Here is a 12,914-nt window from a genome sequence, read left to right as displayed (position 1 = left end):
CCAGTAGTACGCATAGTGCGCTTGGGCGCAATGATAGTACAGTTCCAGATCCGGTATATCGAAGCCTCCGCGCGAGTATGGAGAGGTCATCATAGCCCACTTCAATCTAGGTCTCTTCCCACCCCACACCAGCCGTATCAATTCTGAACGCAAACGAGTGAAAAAATGCCTGCTCGGGGGGAAGGGAATGTTCATAAACAAATACAGAAGCCTGGGAAGCACTATCATCTTAATCAGGGCTGCACGCCCAGCCATCGACAGAGGGAGCGTAATCCATCGGTCGACACAAGAGGAGACATGCATCAATGTCGTACCATAATTTAACCGCATGAGCTCTTCCCTATCTCGAGAAATCTTAATGCCGAGGTACTTGACTTCGGACTCTCTCCATTCTATGGGATAGTCGAGCGAAAAGGTCTGAGAGCCATCAGTCAGATGGAAGATCTGGGACTTTGCCCAGTTGATTCGTACGCCCGACATCTCCCCGTATGTCAAGAATTCCCGGAGGAGTGGGTTCAGGTTATTTTGAGGGTCCCGCACATACAAAGTGATGTCATCTGCATACAGCGACAGTAATATCTGTCGCTGCTCACAGAACAGCGCTCTGTTTTGATGGCGTTGTCGCAGCCGCGAGGCGAGAGGCTCAAGCGCCAGTGCAAATAAAAGTGGGGAGAGTGGGCACCCCTGCCTGGTCCCTCGGGCAATTCCGAAGGGCTCCGACGTCCTGCCATTAATTAAGACCCGGGCACACGGACCGCCATAAAGAATAGCTATCCATCCCAGGAACACCAGAGGAAAACCCATGTGAGTCAGCACAGCTACCAGATAATCCCACTCCAAGGAGTCGAACGCTTTCGTAGCGTCCAAAAAGACTGCCACCATCTGTAGACTGGGATCAACATTCTGCAAGATTGCGAATAGCGTGCACAAGTTGTGCGACGTCGCCCTTCCGGGTATAAAGCCCGATTGATCCGGGAGTACCAGTCCCTCCATGAGGAGCGTCAAACGATTAGCCAGAGTTTTAGCAAGGATCTTTGCGTCACAATTAAGGAGGGACAAGGGCCGATATGAGTCCGGGGAAGTTGCCGGTTTACCTGGCTTCAAGAGGGAGGTAATGAGGGCCACTCTCATAGAAGGGGGAAGCTCCCCCAGCGTGTGGGCCTCGTCGAATACCACTTTTAAAATCGGGGCAAGGATATCAATGTAAGATTTATAGAACTCTATCGGGAGACCATCAAGGCCCGGGGCCTTCCCCGAGGCCATTTGCATTATGGCCTCCCGAATTTCGTCGATCCCAAGTGGAGCCATTAGGAACCGTCGTTGTCTGTCAGAAAGCCATCCCAATGAAATCTCCCCCAGATATCGGTCCAGCTCCGGCGAGTGTGCATGAGTAGAGGAGTACAGGTCAGTGTAATGGGTAACAAACGTTTGCATTATAGACCGGGTATCCCTGTGGAGTACCCCCGAAGTTCCTTGGATCTCAAGGACATGGTTGTTGAAACGGGGCGGACGTATTGCCCAAGCCAGGAATTTACCCGGCCGCTCCCCCTCCCCGTACCTGCGAGCCTGAAAGTATTTCCCCCTAAACCGGACCTCCCTATCCGCGGTGTCGTTATAGTCAGACAATAGGTTTCGGAACTTGGCCTGTGCCTCAGCATCAGTGTGAAACGTGGGGGCGGTCTCCAGGACCCGAAGGTCAACCTCTAGTTTACGAAGGTTGTCACGTAGGTCCCTGAGGACTCCCACCCCCTTCGAAATGCACAGCCCCCTGATTGTGGCCTTAAAGGCCTCCCAAACTACAGCAACACTGTCCACCGTTCCACCGTTTCGTTGAAAGAAGCCCTCAATCTCCTGTGCAATTTCAGACCGAAAGACCTCATCTAGCAGGACAGAAGGCTGCAATCTCCATGACATCGGAGAGCCAGCGAGGTCAACCAATTCTACACCCATCAGGACCGGGGCGTGATCGGAGTACGTACGCGCAAGGTGTTTTACCCAGCATATCGTGGGAGCGAGTCCCGGGGAGACCAAGAGATAGTCCAATCTCGCCCACGTGGTGTGTGCGGCAGACCAATGCGTGCCCTCCAAGGTTGCCGGGTGCCTAGAGCGCCATGCGTCTAGCAGATGACGCTCAGTAAGGAGGTCGTGAACATATGCTTGCGAGCGAGAGTAATGTTGAGGGCCAGGGTTTGCCCTATCTTTCGTAGGATCAATAGCTACATTAAAATCACCTCCCCACACTAAGTAAGTAGAGCCTATGCTTAAAATCTCCCTCCAGAGCGTCTGGAGGCAATTCGGATCATCGGAGTTGGAACCATAATAACACGCCAGAGTGAGCGTATCCGTACCCATGCGTCCCCAGACAATACAATACCTGCCCTCCCTGTCTGTTCGTTCACCCAGGTGCACAAAGGGGGTGTGTTTCCTAATGAGGATCGCGACTCCAGGTGAATAGGTGGAGTAGGAGGAGAAGGCACGGTGTACGGCCCACCGCGATGCAAACAGCGATGGCCTGGAGGGGTCCAGGTGCGTCTCCTGAAGGAAAGCCACACCTATGTGATGTCTATCCAGGTACGCCAGGATCTGTCTACGCTTTCTAGGGTCTCCCAAACCCCGCACATTCCAGGTCAGGAAATTAAGCTGCCCAGGAAAGTCCCTACTTGCCCGCGGATCACCCATGGGGAACAACAATCCTCAGATACAGCAACGCAATGCCACCACCGCCCCAAGAATGATGCGAAATAGACGATGCAAACCCCACCACATACCAATTAACACTAATAAGCAAAAAAAATTCCCAACTCCCCTCCCCCTCCCCCCACCCACAGCAGCATCCCAATCATGCCATCTGGATAGTCCCCCTCCCCCCACCCCAAAACCCAACCCTTCTATAGCCAGTGCCACAAGGGATTAACATTCAAACGTAAAGACAATGGGGTAATACCCTTTGGAGGTCAGTCTAGGTGGAGACACTGTATCCCCTTGAACCATCGGAGTGCACCCGGCCATAGACCGAGCCCTCTCCAGGGACAAAGGGCGCCCAGCGAAATAAGAAGTCCTGAGAGTCAGGTGCGCGCTGAATGGATGCAGGACTCTGGTTACATTCCCTTACTAACAGCGCAGCCAGGCCTTCGAGTCCTCATAACATGTTCCGTGGCGGAATACATCTGCACCAGCTTACCAACTGTCGAATATCTGCCCCGGATGCGACAGGACGACGACTTGACGCCGTCACTCCGAGGCCGGCGAGGATGGGCGGTCTAGTTCGCGCCTCTTGACCCGTTTCAGAAATTCCTCTGCTTGTTGGGGTTTAGTGCAGAAGATCTGTTTCCCCTGGTGAGTGATGCGCAAAAGAGCTGGGTAGAGTAGCGCATAGTCAATTTGAGCAGCTCGCAACTTTTGTTTGACCTGTACGAATTTCTTCCGCTCCTCCTGGACCACTGGAGTGAAGTCTGGAAATATAGTAAAGGCAGTGCCGTCGTATGATAGGGTCTTCCTCTCCCTCGCCGTCCGAAGTGCCGCATCCCGGTCCCGGAAGTTCAGCAAGCGGGCGATGATGGGGCGGGGGGGCCCCCGGCGGCGGCCTCGGAGCCAGTGATCTGTGCGCCCTCTCAACAATAAACTGAGGAGATAGGGAGTCAACGCCCACCACCGCGCGCAGTAGACCCTCCACATAGTCCTCCATCTTGCCCGTGTGGGTCGACTCTGGTATGCCAAGTAAGCGTATATTATTCCTCCGACTACGCGCCTCCAATTCCTCATTCTTGGCCGCTATCACGTGGAGGACTTTGTCCATGCGCGCCACAGTGTCAGACAATTGCGATGTGCGATCCTCGGAATCAGAAATACGCCGCTCCGTCTCTGAGAGGCGTTCTCCATGACTGTCCACCTTGTGCACAATCGAGTCCATACGGGACTGCATAGAGTCCATTTTATCTACTATGGTCGCTAGGCTTTGCCGCATATCCAGCAATATGGATTTGACATCATCCCCCGGCTGGGCGTCCACCGGCGCCGGTCCCCCCGCACCGGCCTCCGGCTGGGACCTGGTGGTCTTCTTCCCCTCAAAGGTGAGGCGAGGCTGACGGCTGTCCGGCTTCCCCATGATGACACCGTCAAGCAGGCCGCAGCAGGAGCAAGGATACGGCCGAATAGACCGGATTGCAGGGTATTCCACGAGGGAAAGGGACCAAGGGGGGACGCAGCTCCGCAGGGGTAGAGGCAATTCACCGATCTGGACGCAGGTACACGGTAACCCCTACAATAGCGCCATCAAGGCCCCTCCACCAGCGGCGAACGGGCACGCCAGGGACAGGCCCCCGCACCAGGAACCGCCCGCGAGCACCCGGGGCCGCCACACACCTCCACAGCAGGCCGGCCGCTACCAGGTCAGCAGGGGCGCCCTCTCTCCGGGCCACCAATCGTCAAGAACCAACCGGGGGGGGGCGGAGGGGCCCAACCTGGACCCCCCAGGTACTCACAACAGCCACGACCCGCCAGCCAGGAGCCAGTCCGGTAAAAAGGGCAGGCCCCGCCCTCCAGCGCCTCCGGGCCAACAGCGTCCACCGCAGCTCCGCCGCAGCCTCAGCGCGATCTCCAGCGCGGGCCCCACAGGTCAGAGAGCGATGCAGGACAGTCCATAGGCCTCCGCTCCCAGCAGGCAAGTACCCCGGGCCACAAAACCCCGCCGAGCCCGCCGATCTCCGTATTTCACCAGGCGGGCAAGCAGTCAGGCCACAACGGGGGTAGGTTGGTCCCCACAGAGCGAGGCGGGTGAGGCAGCGCCGCGCCGCCGCAGAGTCCAGAAGAAGGCCGGGGAGGTGACCGCCGCGGTCGTCGCGGCAGCCGGCAGCTCGCCTCCTCAATGTCAGTGTCCCCAGCAAGCTCTTGGTGCAGTCGCCGTCACGGCAGCCGTATCGGCACAGGGTGAGGGCGCCAGTCGGGGCACACGAAGCCCACTGCAGTTACGATGCGGGGCAGCCGCCCGCGGTCCAGTCACCGGAGGCGAGGCCCTCCGTCCACATGTGCAGCGCCGCCCTCACGTAGCGGTAGCACCCCGGTCTCGACTCCAGGCGGATGCTCGCGCCAGCCGGTGCGGTCAGCAGCAGCCTCTTAGTCCGGCACCGCCGAGTCCCCCAGGGTGATGCAGAGCACGGGCAGCAGCAGCGGTGTCGGGTAGTTCACCAGGGTCCGTGTTAGCAAGAAATCACGACGCTCAGGCAGGATTTTCGTAGGATTTCGTCGCTGGGCTGCGGGAGCTTCACCCACAGGCAGCCATTCCGCTGTGCGCCACCTAGCGCCTCCCCGGGTAAGCGTATTTGTGCAGTAAAAAAAATCCCCAGGTGCCTATTCTGGCTCGTTTGCCCCAAACCTCAATAGACAGGATGCTCCAGAGGGCCATTGGGGTGGTATCGACCGAAATAGAGTTGATGGAGAGGCGCCTGTCTTTAATTCAAGACATATTCAGTCAGGGGCCTGAGCCATTCATCTCTCAGCCAATAATTCCTGGGTCTGCATCGGGGTTAACAGAATCCTTGTCTGGAACAATTGAGTCACTCCCACCATCACCGCAACAACTTCCAGTGAAGCCAGTAACTTGTAGACTCCTAGATTGTTAGACATAAAACTGGAAATGGGGCAGGAACTAAGAGAAGGCAAAACCCAATGTGTTTCCTCCTAATTATTCACAATGTGAGAGCTGGATTTAGTTCAGTAACAAAACCGCTCACTGGCTGGGTAAACTCGTCAGTAATACAAATGTTCTCTATAATGAAATCCTAATGGCTCACCGAGTACACGGGGAGGGGAAAGGCAGAAAATGCTGCGATGGTGACTGTATTGTTATAAATTTTAGATGGCCAAGTATAGTTGAGTTGATTTTACGGGGTTACAGGCCCACTGTCCCTTGCCCCTCACAGATTATTGCTGTGCTCCTTGGATTCTGTTATAAACCACAGGTGCCTCCCTGAGGTTTATAACAGAGGTCTGTGGTCAGTTTGAACTGTGAAGTGAGTACCAAACAAGTATAGTCTCAACTTTTTCAGAGACCAAACCACAGCAAAGGCACAGCAAACCACAGCAAAGGACTCCCAACGCTGCTCCCTCTGCAGTAACCTCCAGCTTATAAGAGCTACAGGCAGATCTTGGCCATTTCATTGGTCTGGGATAGTACCGCTCCTATCTCTAGCTCAGAGGCATCAGTCTGCACAATGAACTGCTTGGTGTAATTTGGAGCTTTGAGAATTAATGCTGAGCACATTGCCTCTTTCAGGGTGTCAAAAGCGTTTTGATAGCTAACTGTCCAGTTCATCTTTTTGGGGATTTTCTTGGAGGTGAGTTCAGTGAGGAGTGTCACAATGGATCCATACTCCTTCACAAACCTCCTGTAATACCCAGTCAAGCCAAGGAATGTTCTGACTTGGGTCTGGGTTGTTGGAGCCTCCCAGTCCAGAAGAGCCTGGATCTTGGGCTGTAAGGGTTGCACTTGGCCTCCACCAACAAAGCGGCCCACGTTTACAACTGTGCCCTGCCTGTCTGGCATTTGGATGCCTTGATAGTTAGGTCTACAGTTTGCAGGGCCTGTAAAACCTTCCCCAGGTGGATCAGGTGATCCTGCCAGGTGGAGCTAAAGACAGCGATATCATCAAGATATGCTGCACTAAAGGTCTCCAATCCAGCAAGGAATGGATTCACCAGCCTTTGGAAGGTGGCAGGGGCATTCTTTAAACCAAAGCGCATAACAGTAAACTGATAATGCCCATCAGGTGTTGGCAATGTTGTTTTTTCTTTAGCTCCTTGGGCTATGCCAATCTGCCAGTACCCAGCAGTTAAGTCAAAGGTACTAAGGAATTTGGCTGAACACAGTTTGTCTATCAGCTCATCGGCCCTCGGTATGGGGTAAACATCTGTCTTAGTGACAAAGTTGAGACCTCTGTAGTCCACACAAAACCTAATTTCTCTCCTTCCACCCTGTGGATGAGGTTTGGGGACTAAGACCATTGGGCTGGCCCAGGGACTCTCACAGGGTTCAATAACCCCTAACGCCAGTATCCTGCTGACCTTAGTTTTGAGGCTCTCCTCAACGTGAACAGACTGCTGATAAATGTTGTTTTTGACAGGTACACTGTCCCTAGTGTCCATATCATGGGTACAACCAGTGTGTCTGACCAGGAGTTAAGGAGAAGAGCTTAGCATACTGCTATAGGACTTGCCTACAGTCAGCCTGCTGTTGGGCAGTGAGGGTGACTGAATAGACCACTCCATCCACTGACCCATCTTTGGGGCTGTAAGAGAGGAGGTCAGGGAGAGGTTCACTCTCTGTTTTCTAATCCTCATCAGTAAACATCAGCATGGTTATGCCAGCCCTGTCATAGTAGGTGACCTCACTTTTCTTTTCTAAGACGGGGTAAGGTCCACTCCATTTGTCTTGGAGGGAACTTGGTGCCACAGGCTCTAAAACCCACACCTTTTGCCCTGGTTGGAATTCCACCAGTGCAGCTGTTTGGTCATACCAGTGCTTCTGGAGCTCCTGGCTGGCCTCAAGAGTTTTGGAAGCTTTTTCCATGTACTCTACCATTTTGGACCTTAGGGCTAGTACATAGTCCACAATATCTTGTTTGGGTTCTTGGAGAGGCTTCTCCCAACCCTCTTTAACAAGACAGAGAGGTCCCCTAACAGGATGGCCAAACAGAAGTTCAAAGGAGGAAGACCCTACTCCCTTCTGAGGCACCTCCCTGTAGGCGAAAATCAAGCATGGCAAAAGGACATCCCATCGCCTTTTGAGTTTTTCAGGGAGTCCCATGATCATGCCTTTCAATGACTTGTTAACCTTTCAACAAGACCATTAGTTTCTGGATGGTAGGATGTAGTAAACTTGTACTGCACTCCACACTCATTCCACATGGGCTCGAGGTATGCAGACATGAAGTGTGACCCTCTGTTTGACACCACTTCCTTATGAAACCCTACCCTGGTGAAGACACCAATGAGGGCCTTGGCTACTGCAGGAGCAGTATAGTCCTAAGGGGAATTGCTTCAGGATACCTGGTGGCATGATCCACTACCACCAGTATAAATTTGTTTCCTGAGGCTGTGGGACGTTCCAGTCGACCCACTATGTCCACACCTACCCTTTCAAAGGGAACTCAAACCACAGGTACTGGAATTAATGGGGCCTTCGGATGTCTACCTGTCTTGCCACTGGCTTGGCAGGTGACACAGGAGCTGACAAACCCTTTACTTTCGGGAAAATCTGGGGTCAACAGAACTGGCGGACAAGCCGGTCCCAAGTTTTGGTCTGGCCAAGATGCCCAGCCAGGGGGATGTCATGAGCCAATGTGAGTAAAGACTCTCAGTGCGTCTGAGGCACTACCACTCTCCTAGTGGCACCAGGATTGGGGTCTCTGGCCTCAGTATACAGGAGTCCCTCCATCCAATAGTCTCTGTGGGACCCACTACCATCTCCCTTTTCCTGTGCAGCAGCGTGCTGCCTCAGGCTTTCAAGGGTTGGACAGGCCTGCTGTCCAAGGCACAGCGGTTCCCCTGGGCCTAAGACCTGGTAAGGGTCAAGTTCCATCGGCTCAGTTCCCTCTGGGGCTCACAAGTCCTCTCCCTGGGGAGAGGGGTCCTGAATCTTTTGCCGTCCAGAAGCTAGTTCCCCAGTCTTCTTGCCTTTTCCCTTGGAAGGCTAGGCCATTCGTCTAGGCTCCAACATTTCTTTTTCACCTGGTGCTCGGCTCTGTGCTCTGGTCTTGACACACACAATCACAGGGATGTCCAGCATTGCTGCATGGGTTTCAATTCATCCACAGCCCATGCTGAGGTCTCCAGGTTGTTTCCAAGCAGACAGGCAGCTTGAAGTTTTGGAGAGACCACTACCTATTTCAGGCCAGTAACCCCCTCCCATAACCCCCCGTCTAATGTTACCATAGTCATAGCATGGTTAGTATAAACACTATCAGCGTTGGTGACTGCTTATGGCTTTCTAACCAGGTATTGCCATGGGGAAACTAGTGTGTCTCTCACCATGGTGACATTGGCACTTGTATCCCCCAGTGCTTCTATTTTAGTCCCATTGATCCAGGGGTAAATACTTTTTCAAGTTGCGTGGCCATACAGCTAAAGTGGCAAAATCAACTTCTCCTTCTGTAACTAAAACTGCTTCAGTGTGAACCCTAATTTGCTCTGGGCACACCTGATCCCATCTGGAGATTGGCTACACCAGTTCTAACTGGTGGAGGACTAGGGGGCTTCTTGTTAGGACAAGTAGCATCTCCAGTTAAGTGTTCCAACTTCTTACAGTTGAAACATAAGGCTCTTTGTGGATCAAAGTTTTTTTCCTTGTACCTAACATTGGATTGGTAAGAGTTTTGGAACCCACCCCCCTGAAAAGGTTTTTGGGGCCCTTTAGAAGACTCTTGTTTTTTGTCTTTGGGGCTCTGACACCCCTTTCCTCTGGGGAGGTTTGGTAACCCCTTTCTTTTGGTCGCCTCCAGTGGCTGTTTTTGTTACTCTAGTCTTGACCCAGTGGTCTACAAGATGTTGATACAACCTTTCATTAGTGCAATTACTTAAAATATGTTCTTTCATAAAAAGATTGTAAAGTCCATTGAAATTATGCACATTATTTCAAGTTAACCATCTATCTAGTGTCTTAACTGAGTAGTCTACGGACTCAACCCAGGACTATCTTTGGGTTTTGTGAGCCCCCCGGAATAAAATTCTATATTCCTCAGTTGTGAGCCCAAAGCCCTCAATCAGAGTGTTCATGAGCTCATAAGACCCATCATTTACCCCAGTAAGGGTCAGGAGTCTGACCCTGCAGTTACCAGTGAAAAGTTCCCAAAAGGACAGCCCGCTAGTGTGACTTCTTCAATTTTCTCATTTCACAAACCCTCACAAAAGCTGTGAACCATTTGGTGATAGTGCTCACAAAGGGGATCTACAGGGATGGACCCAACCAGAAGTGTACTAGTCCCTTATTCTAAATAACTCACAAATAAGTACGTCTGGTATAATGACAAACAGAAGACAAGTGTGTCTAAAAGTGGAGATGTGACAGGAATCAGGGGAAAGAGCCTTTCAGGACAAGAACCCTCACTCACCCGAGGCTAACATGCTTCATCATTGGGTTCCCACCTTACACCCGGACTGCAAGGTCCATGGTTTGGGCTACAACTCTCCGAGGGGAGAGGAACTGAGGTGTTTTAAGATGAGCGATAGTATAAGAGGTAAGTGAGGGACAGAGTGCAAAAAATCATATGAAAGTGATTTAAAACTACCTCCAGGGTACCTATTAAACTTTATTCCATGGTCCACTGGGGATAGGGTTAAAAAGAGGACCTGGGTTATTGAAAATTTATATATAACCCTTTCCAAAGGTCTTAGGTCGACATGTTTGTACCTTGAGTGGTGCCTAAGCAGGGATCTTATGCATTCATTTGGTGATGTCATCACCTTCCTCAAATTTAGGGACAATCCCTTTGGGGATATTGGAGTCATAAGATTGCTCTTTGTCCCTATTTAGTAAGTTGCTGCCACCATTGAGGATAGCTTGGCCCATCTCTGTTCTTTCTTTTTCTAGAGCCAGGAGTCTGGTCTCTAGGTCTAATCTTTGAGCCAATCTCACTAAGAGGTTGGTCTCCTAATTGAGTCTGTCCTCAATGGCCTCAGAAGTACCTGACCCACCTGTGTGGGATCTAGGTGCTGTGAAATGTATTCTTAGAGTCAGGGACACAGGGACCCTGTCCTCCCTAAGAAATGGGGGTTGGAAGTTATCCTCATCCCCTCCCCCTTCTTCCCCATCTGAGAGGTCCTCACCTTGCTCAGAGGGGTGGTCCTTACAATACCCTGCCAACATCTCCTGCAGCTTTTGTTTGGAGGGATGTGAGCCCATGTCAATGTTTTTAAGTTTGCATAGAGACCTTAATTCCCAAAATTCTAGATGGAGGTAAGGGGTGAGGTCGAGCTCCTCAACCATGTTCTCTATGCTATTTGGCATGTTTTCACTGATAGTTGGGTTCTTGTTAAGAGACATTCACAAAATAATCTAATCCCTCCTACCCCTAACTATGATGAGTTTTTATTTTTTCCACAAGATTCTAAAGGAACTTAACCAAGGCCCTAACAAGACTTTTAGGAATTCGAAATAACTGTCAATTCAAAAAATTCAGAATTCTAAAGACAATTTAGGAGTTTTGTTGTGTGATTAGGTGTTGACCAAATCTGTCCAACAATTGCAAAGGTGTAGATCCCACCGCTGATCCACCAATGTAGAAAGATGGCTCTGTATATACTATACCAAAGTAAGTATAGTGTGCACAGAGTCCAGTGGCTCACGAAAGGCTTACAGAAGTAAAAATAGATAATACCTTACTCTCTATTTGTGGTAGTGTGGGCGAGCAGTAAGGCTTTATCAGAGGGTAGTGTTAAGAATTTATTGTACACACTCAGACAAGAAATGATGTCACACAACACTCAAAGACTGAACTCAGAGCAACTGTTTATATCAAAAATATTTCTTTGTTGTATTTTTATTTATAGAACCAAGCATGACTTGGTACAGGTAAATATGATTGTAGTTTTCAAGACAGATTGTGAAAAAGCATGCTGGATGAATAATGTATTTTCATACAGGTTTGTAAAAATGTGCAAATACAGTTGTACTTTTCAGGATTACTTTTTCTACTGAATGTGATATGCCTAGTTATCACACTGGGGCATTTCCTAGCTAAAAGGTAAGTAAAACAGTTGTTCTCTAAACACAAATCTTAGATTTGCATACACTTTTCAACTCCACTTTTTCCACAGAAAACCAGTCAATGCAGTCCTATGGGAGTAAATCAGGTTATTGGTTTAAAGGTGAGTAATCAGTCTTGGGAGTTGAGTTTCTGGAGTTAGAACCAGGGTTCCCCCAGGGTCAAGGATGCACTCAAGGAGCACCCTCAGCGGCACTAAGGTGGCCGGGTGCAGAGTGCTGAGGCCCAATGTTATCCAATGGGCGATAGGGAGTCTCCAGTTGATGGCTTCCTCACTGCCCACTTGGTTGTGGGAGCAAAGCTCCTAGAGTTTAGCTCAGGTCAAAGGGGGATCCTAGTAAGCACACAAGAGGCACCCACAGCAGCACAGGGGCGCTGGGGTGCAGGGTGCTAGATTGGCGTTGGGAGCCCTGTTGGTTTCAATGGGGATTCTCCGGTCACAACAAACACTGCAGACTTGGGCACGGCACAGCCACTCCTGCGTCCATAGTCTATTACTTTGCCGACTGGGCCCCTAGGTTAACCATTTGCTTATTGAACACACTAGCAATGTCCTGAGGAAATTATTAATGTGTAGGTGAGTTTCCCCTTTCTGGTCCCTCTATCTTTGATGGCTTCCTCAGGAGTGCCTGCATGTCAGTTGCCTTTTTAAGAGGATCGGTGTCAGGAGGGCACTTTACCCATGGTATTGAGTCAATAGAACAAGCTCATGTGGAACATATGGAGCTTGATTGCCTTTTAGTGGCCTTATTGCTATCAAGACACTTTAGAGACATTGGAAGAAGTGTCAAAAAGTGATTTGGCAAACATTTTGTTGCAGGAACTCAAAAGCAAATTATAACTGGGGACATGCCATAACCACAGATGAAGAACCGAAAATGTTTCTTACCACAGAGTCCACGACATAGCTGCAAAGAAATACATCCAACGCTGTGTCTACCAGGTTAGAAACGGGTTTGCATCCTGCTACTTCGTAGGAAAGCTTATGGGAAAAAAGATAACCAAAAATACAGATTAGCACGTGACTACACCGACGATCAGCAGCTCCACATAAAGGCTCTATATTGTTCACTGTCAGGGCAGTCATCCACTCATATATCCGTCTCCAATATCTCTTATTATTATAATGTAAAGAAATCTAGATGTATCTTGTCTCTA

The 12,914-nt window shown here is 50.6% G+C and overlaps 1 protein-coding gene across 9 annotated transcripts in view; it reads right to left on the bottom strand.

The window, feature by feature from the left end:
* PROM1 (prominin 1) overlaps positions 1-12,914 on the bottom strand; it is a 675,175-nt gene that overhangs the window by 45,440 nt on the left and 616,821 nt on the right. For all 9 annotated transcript variants that reach the window (XM_085642390.1, XM_085642389.1, XM_085642385.1 and 6 more), the window contains one exon: positions 12,646-12,738. In XM_085642390.1, coding sequence (XP_085498516.1) covers positions 12,646-12,738 — 93 coding nt within the window. The remainder of the gene's footprint in view (positions 1-12,645; positions 12,739-12,914) is intronic.

This window comes from Triturus cristatus, chromosome 2_2 (genome assembly GCF_964204655.1).
Source record: "Triturus cristatus chromosome 2_2, aTriCri1.1, whole genome shotgun sequence".
In the NCBI taxonomy this organism is placed as follows: domain Eukaryota; kingdom Metazoa; phylum Chordata; class Amphibia; order Caudata; family Salamandridae; genus Triturus; species Triturus cristatus.
The sequence above is the reverse complement of the archived record's forward strand: the minus strand, read 5'-3'. Positions and strand labels throughout refer to the sequence as shown.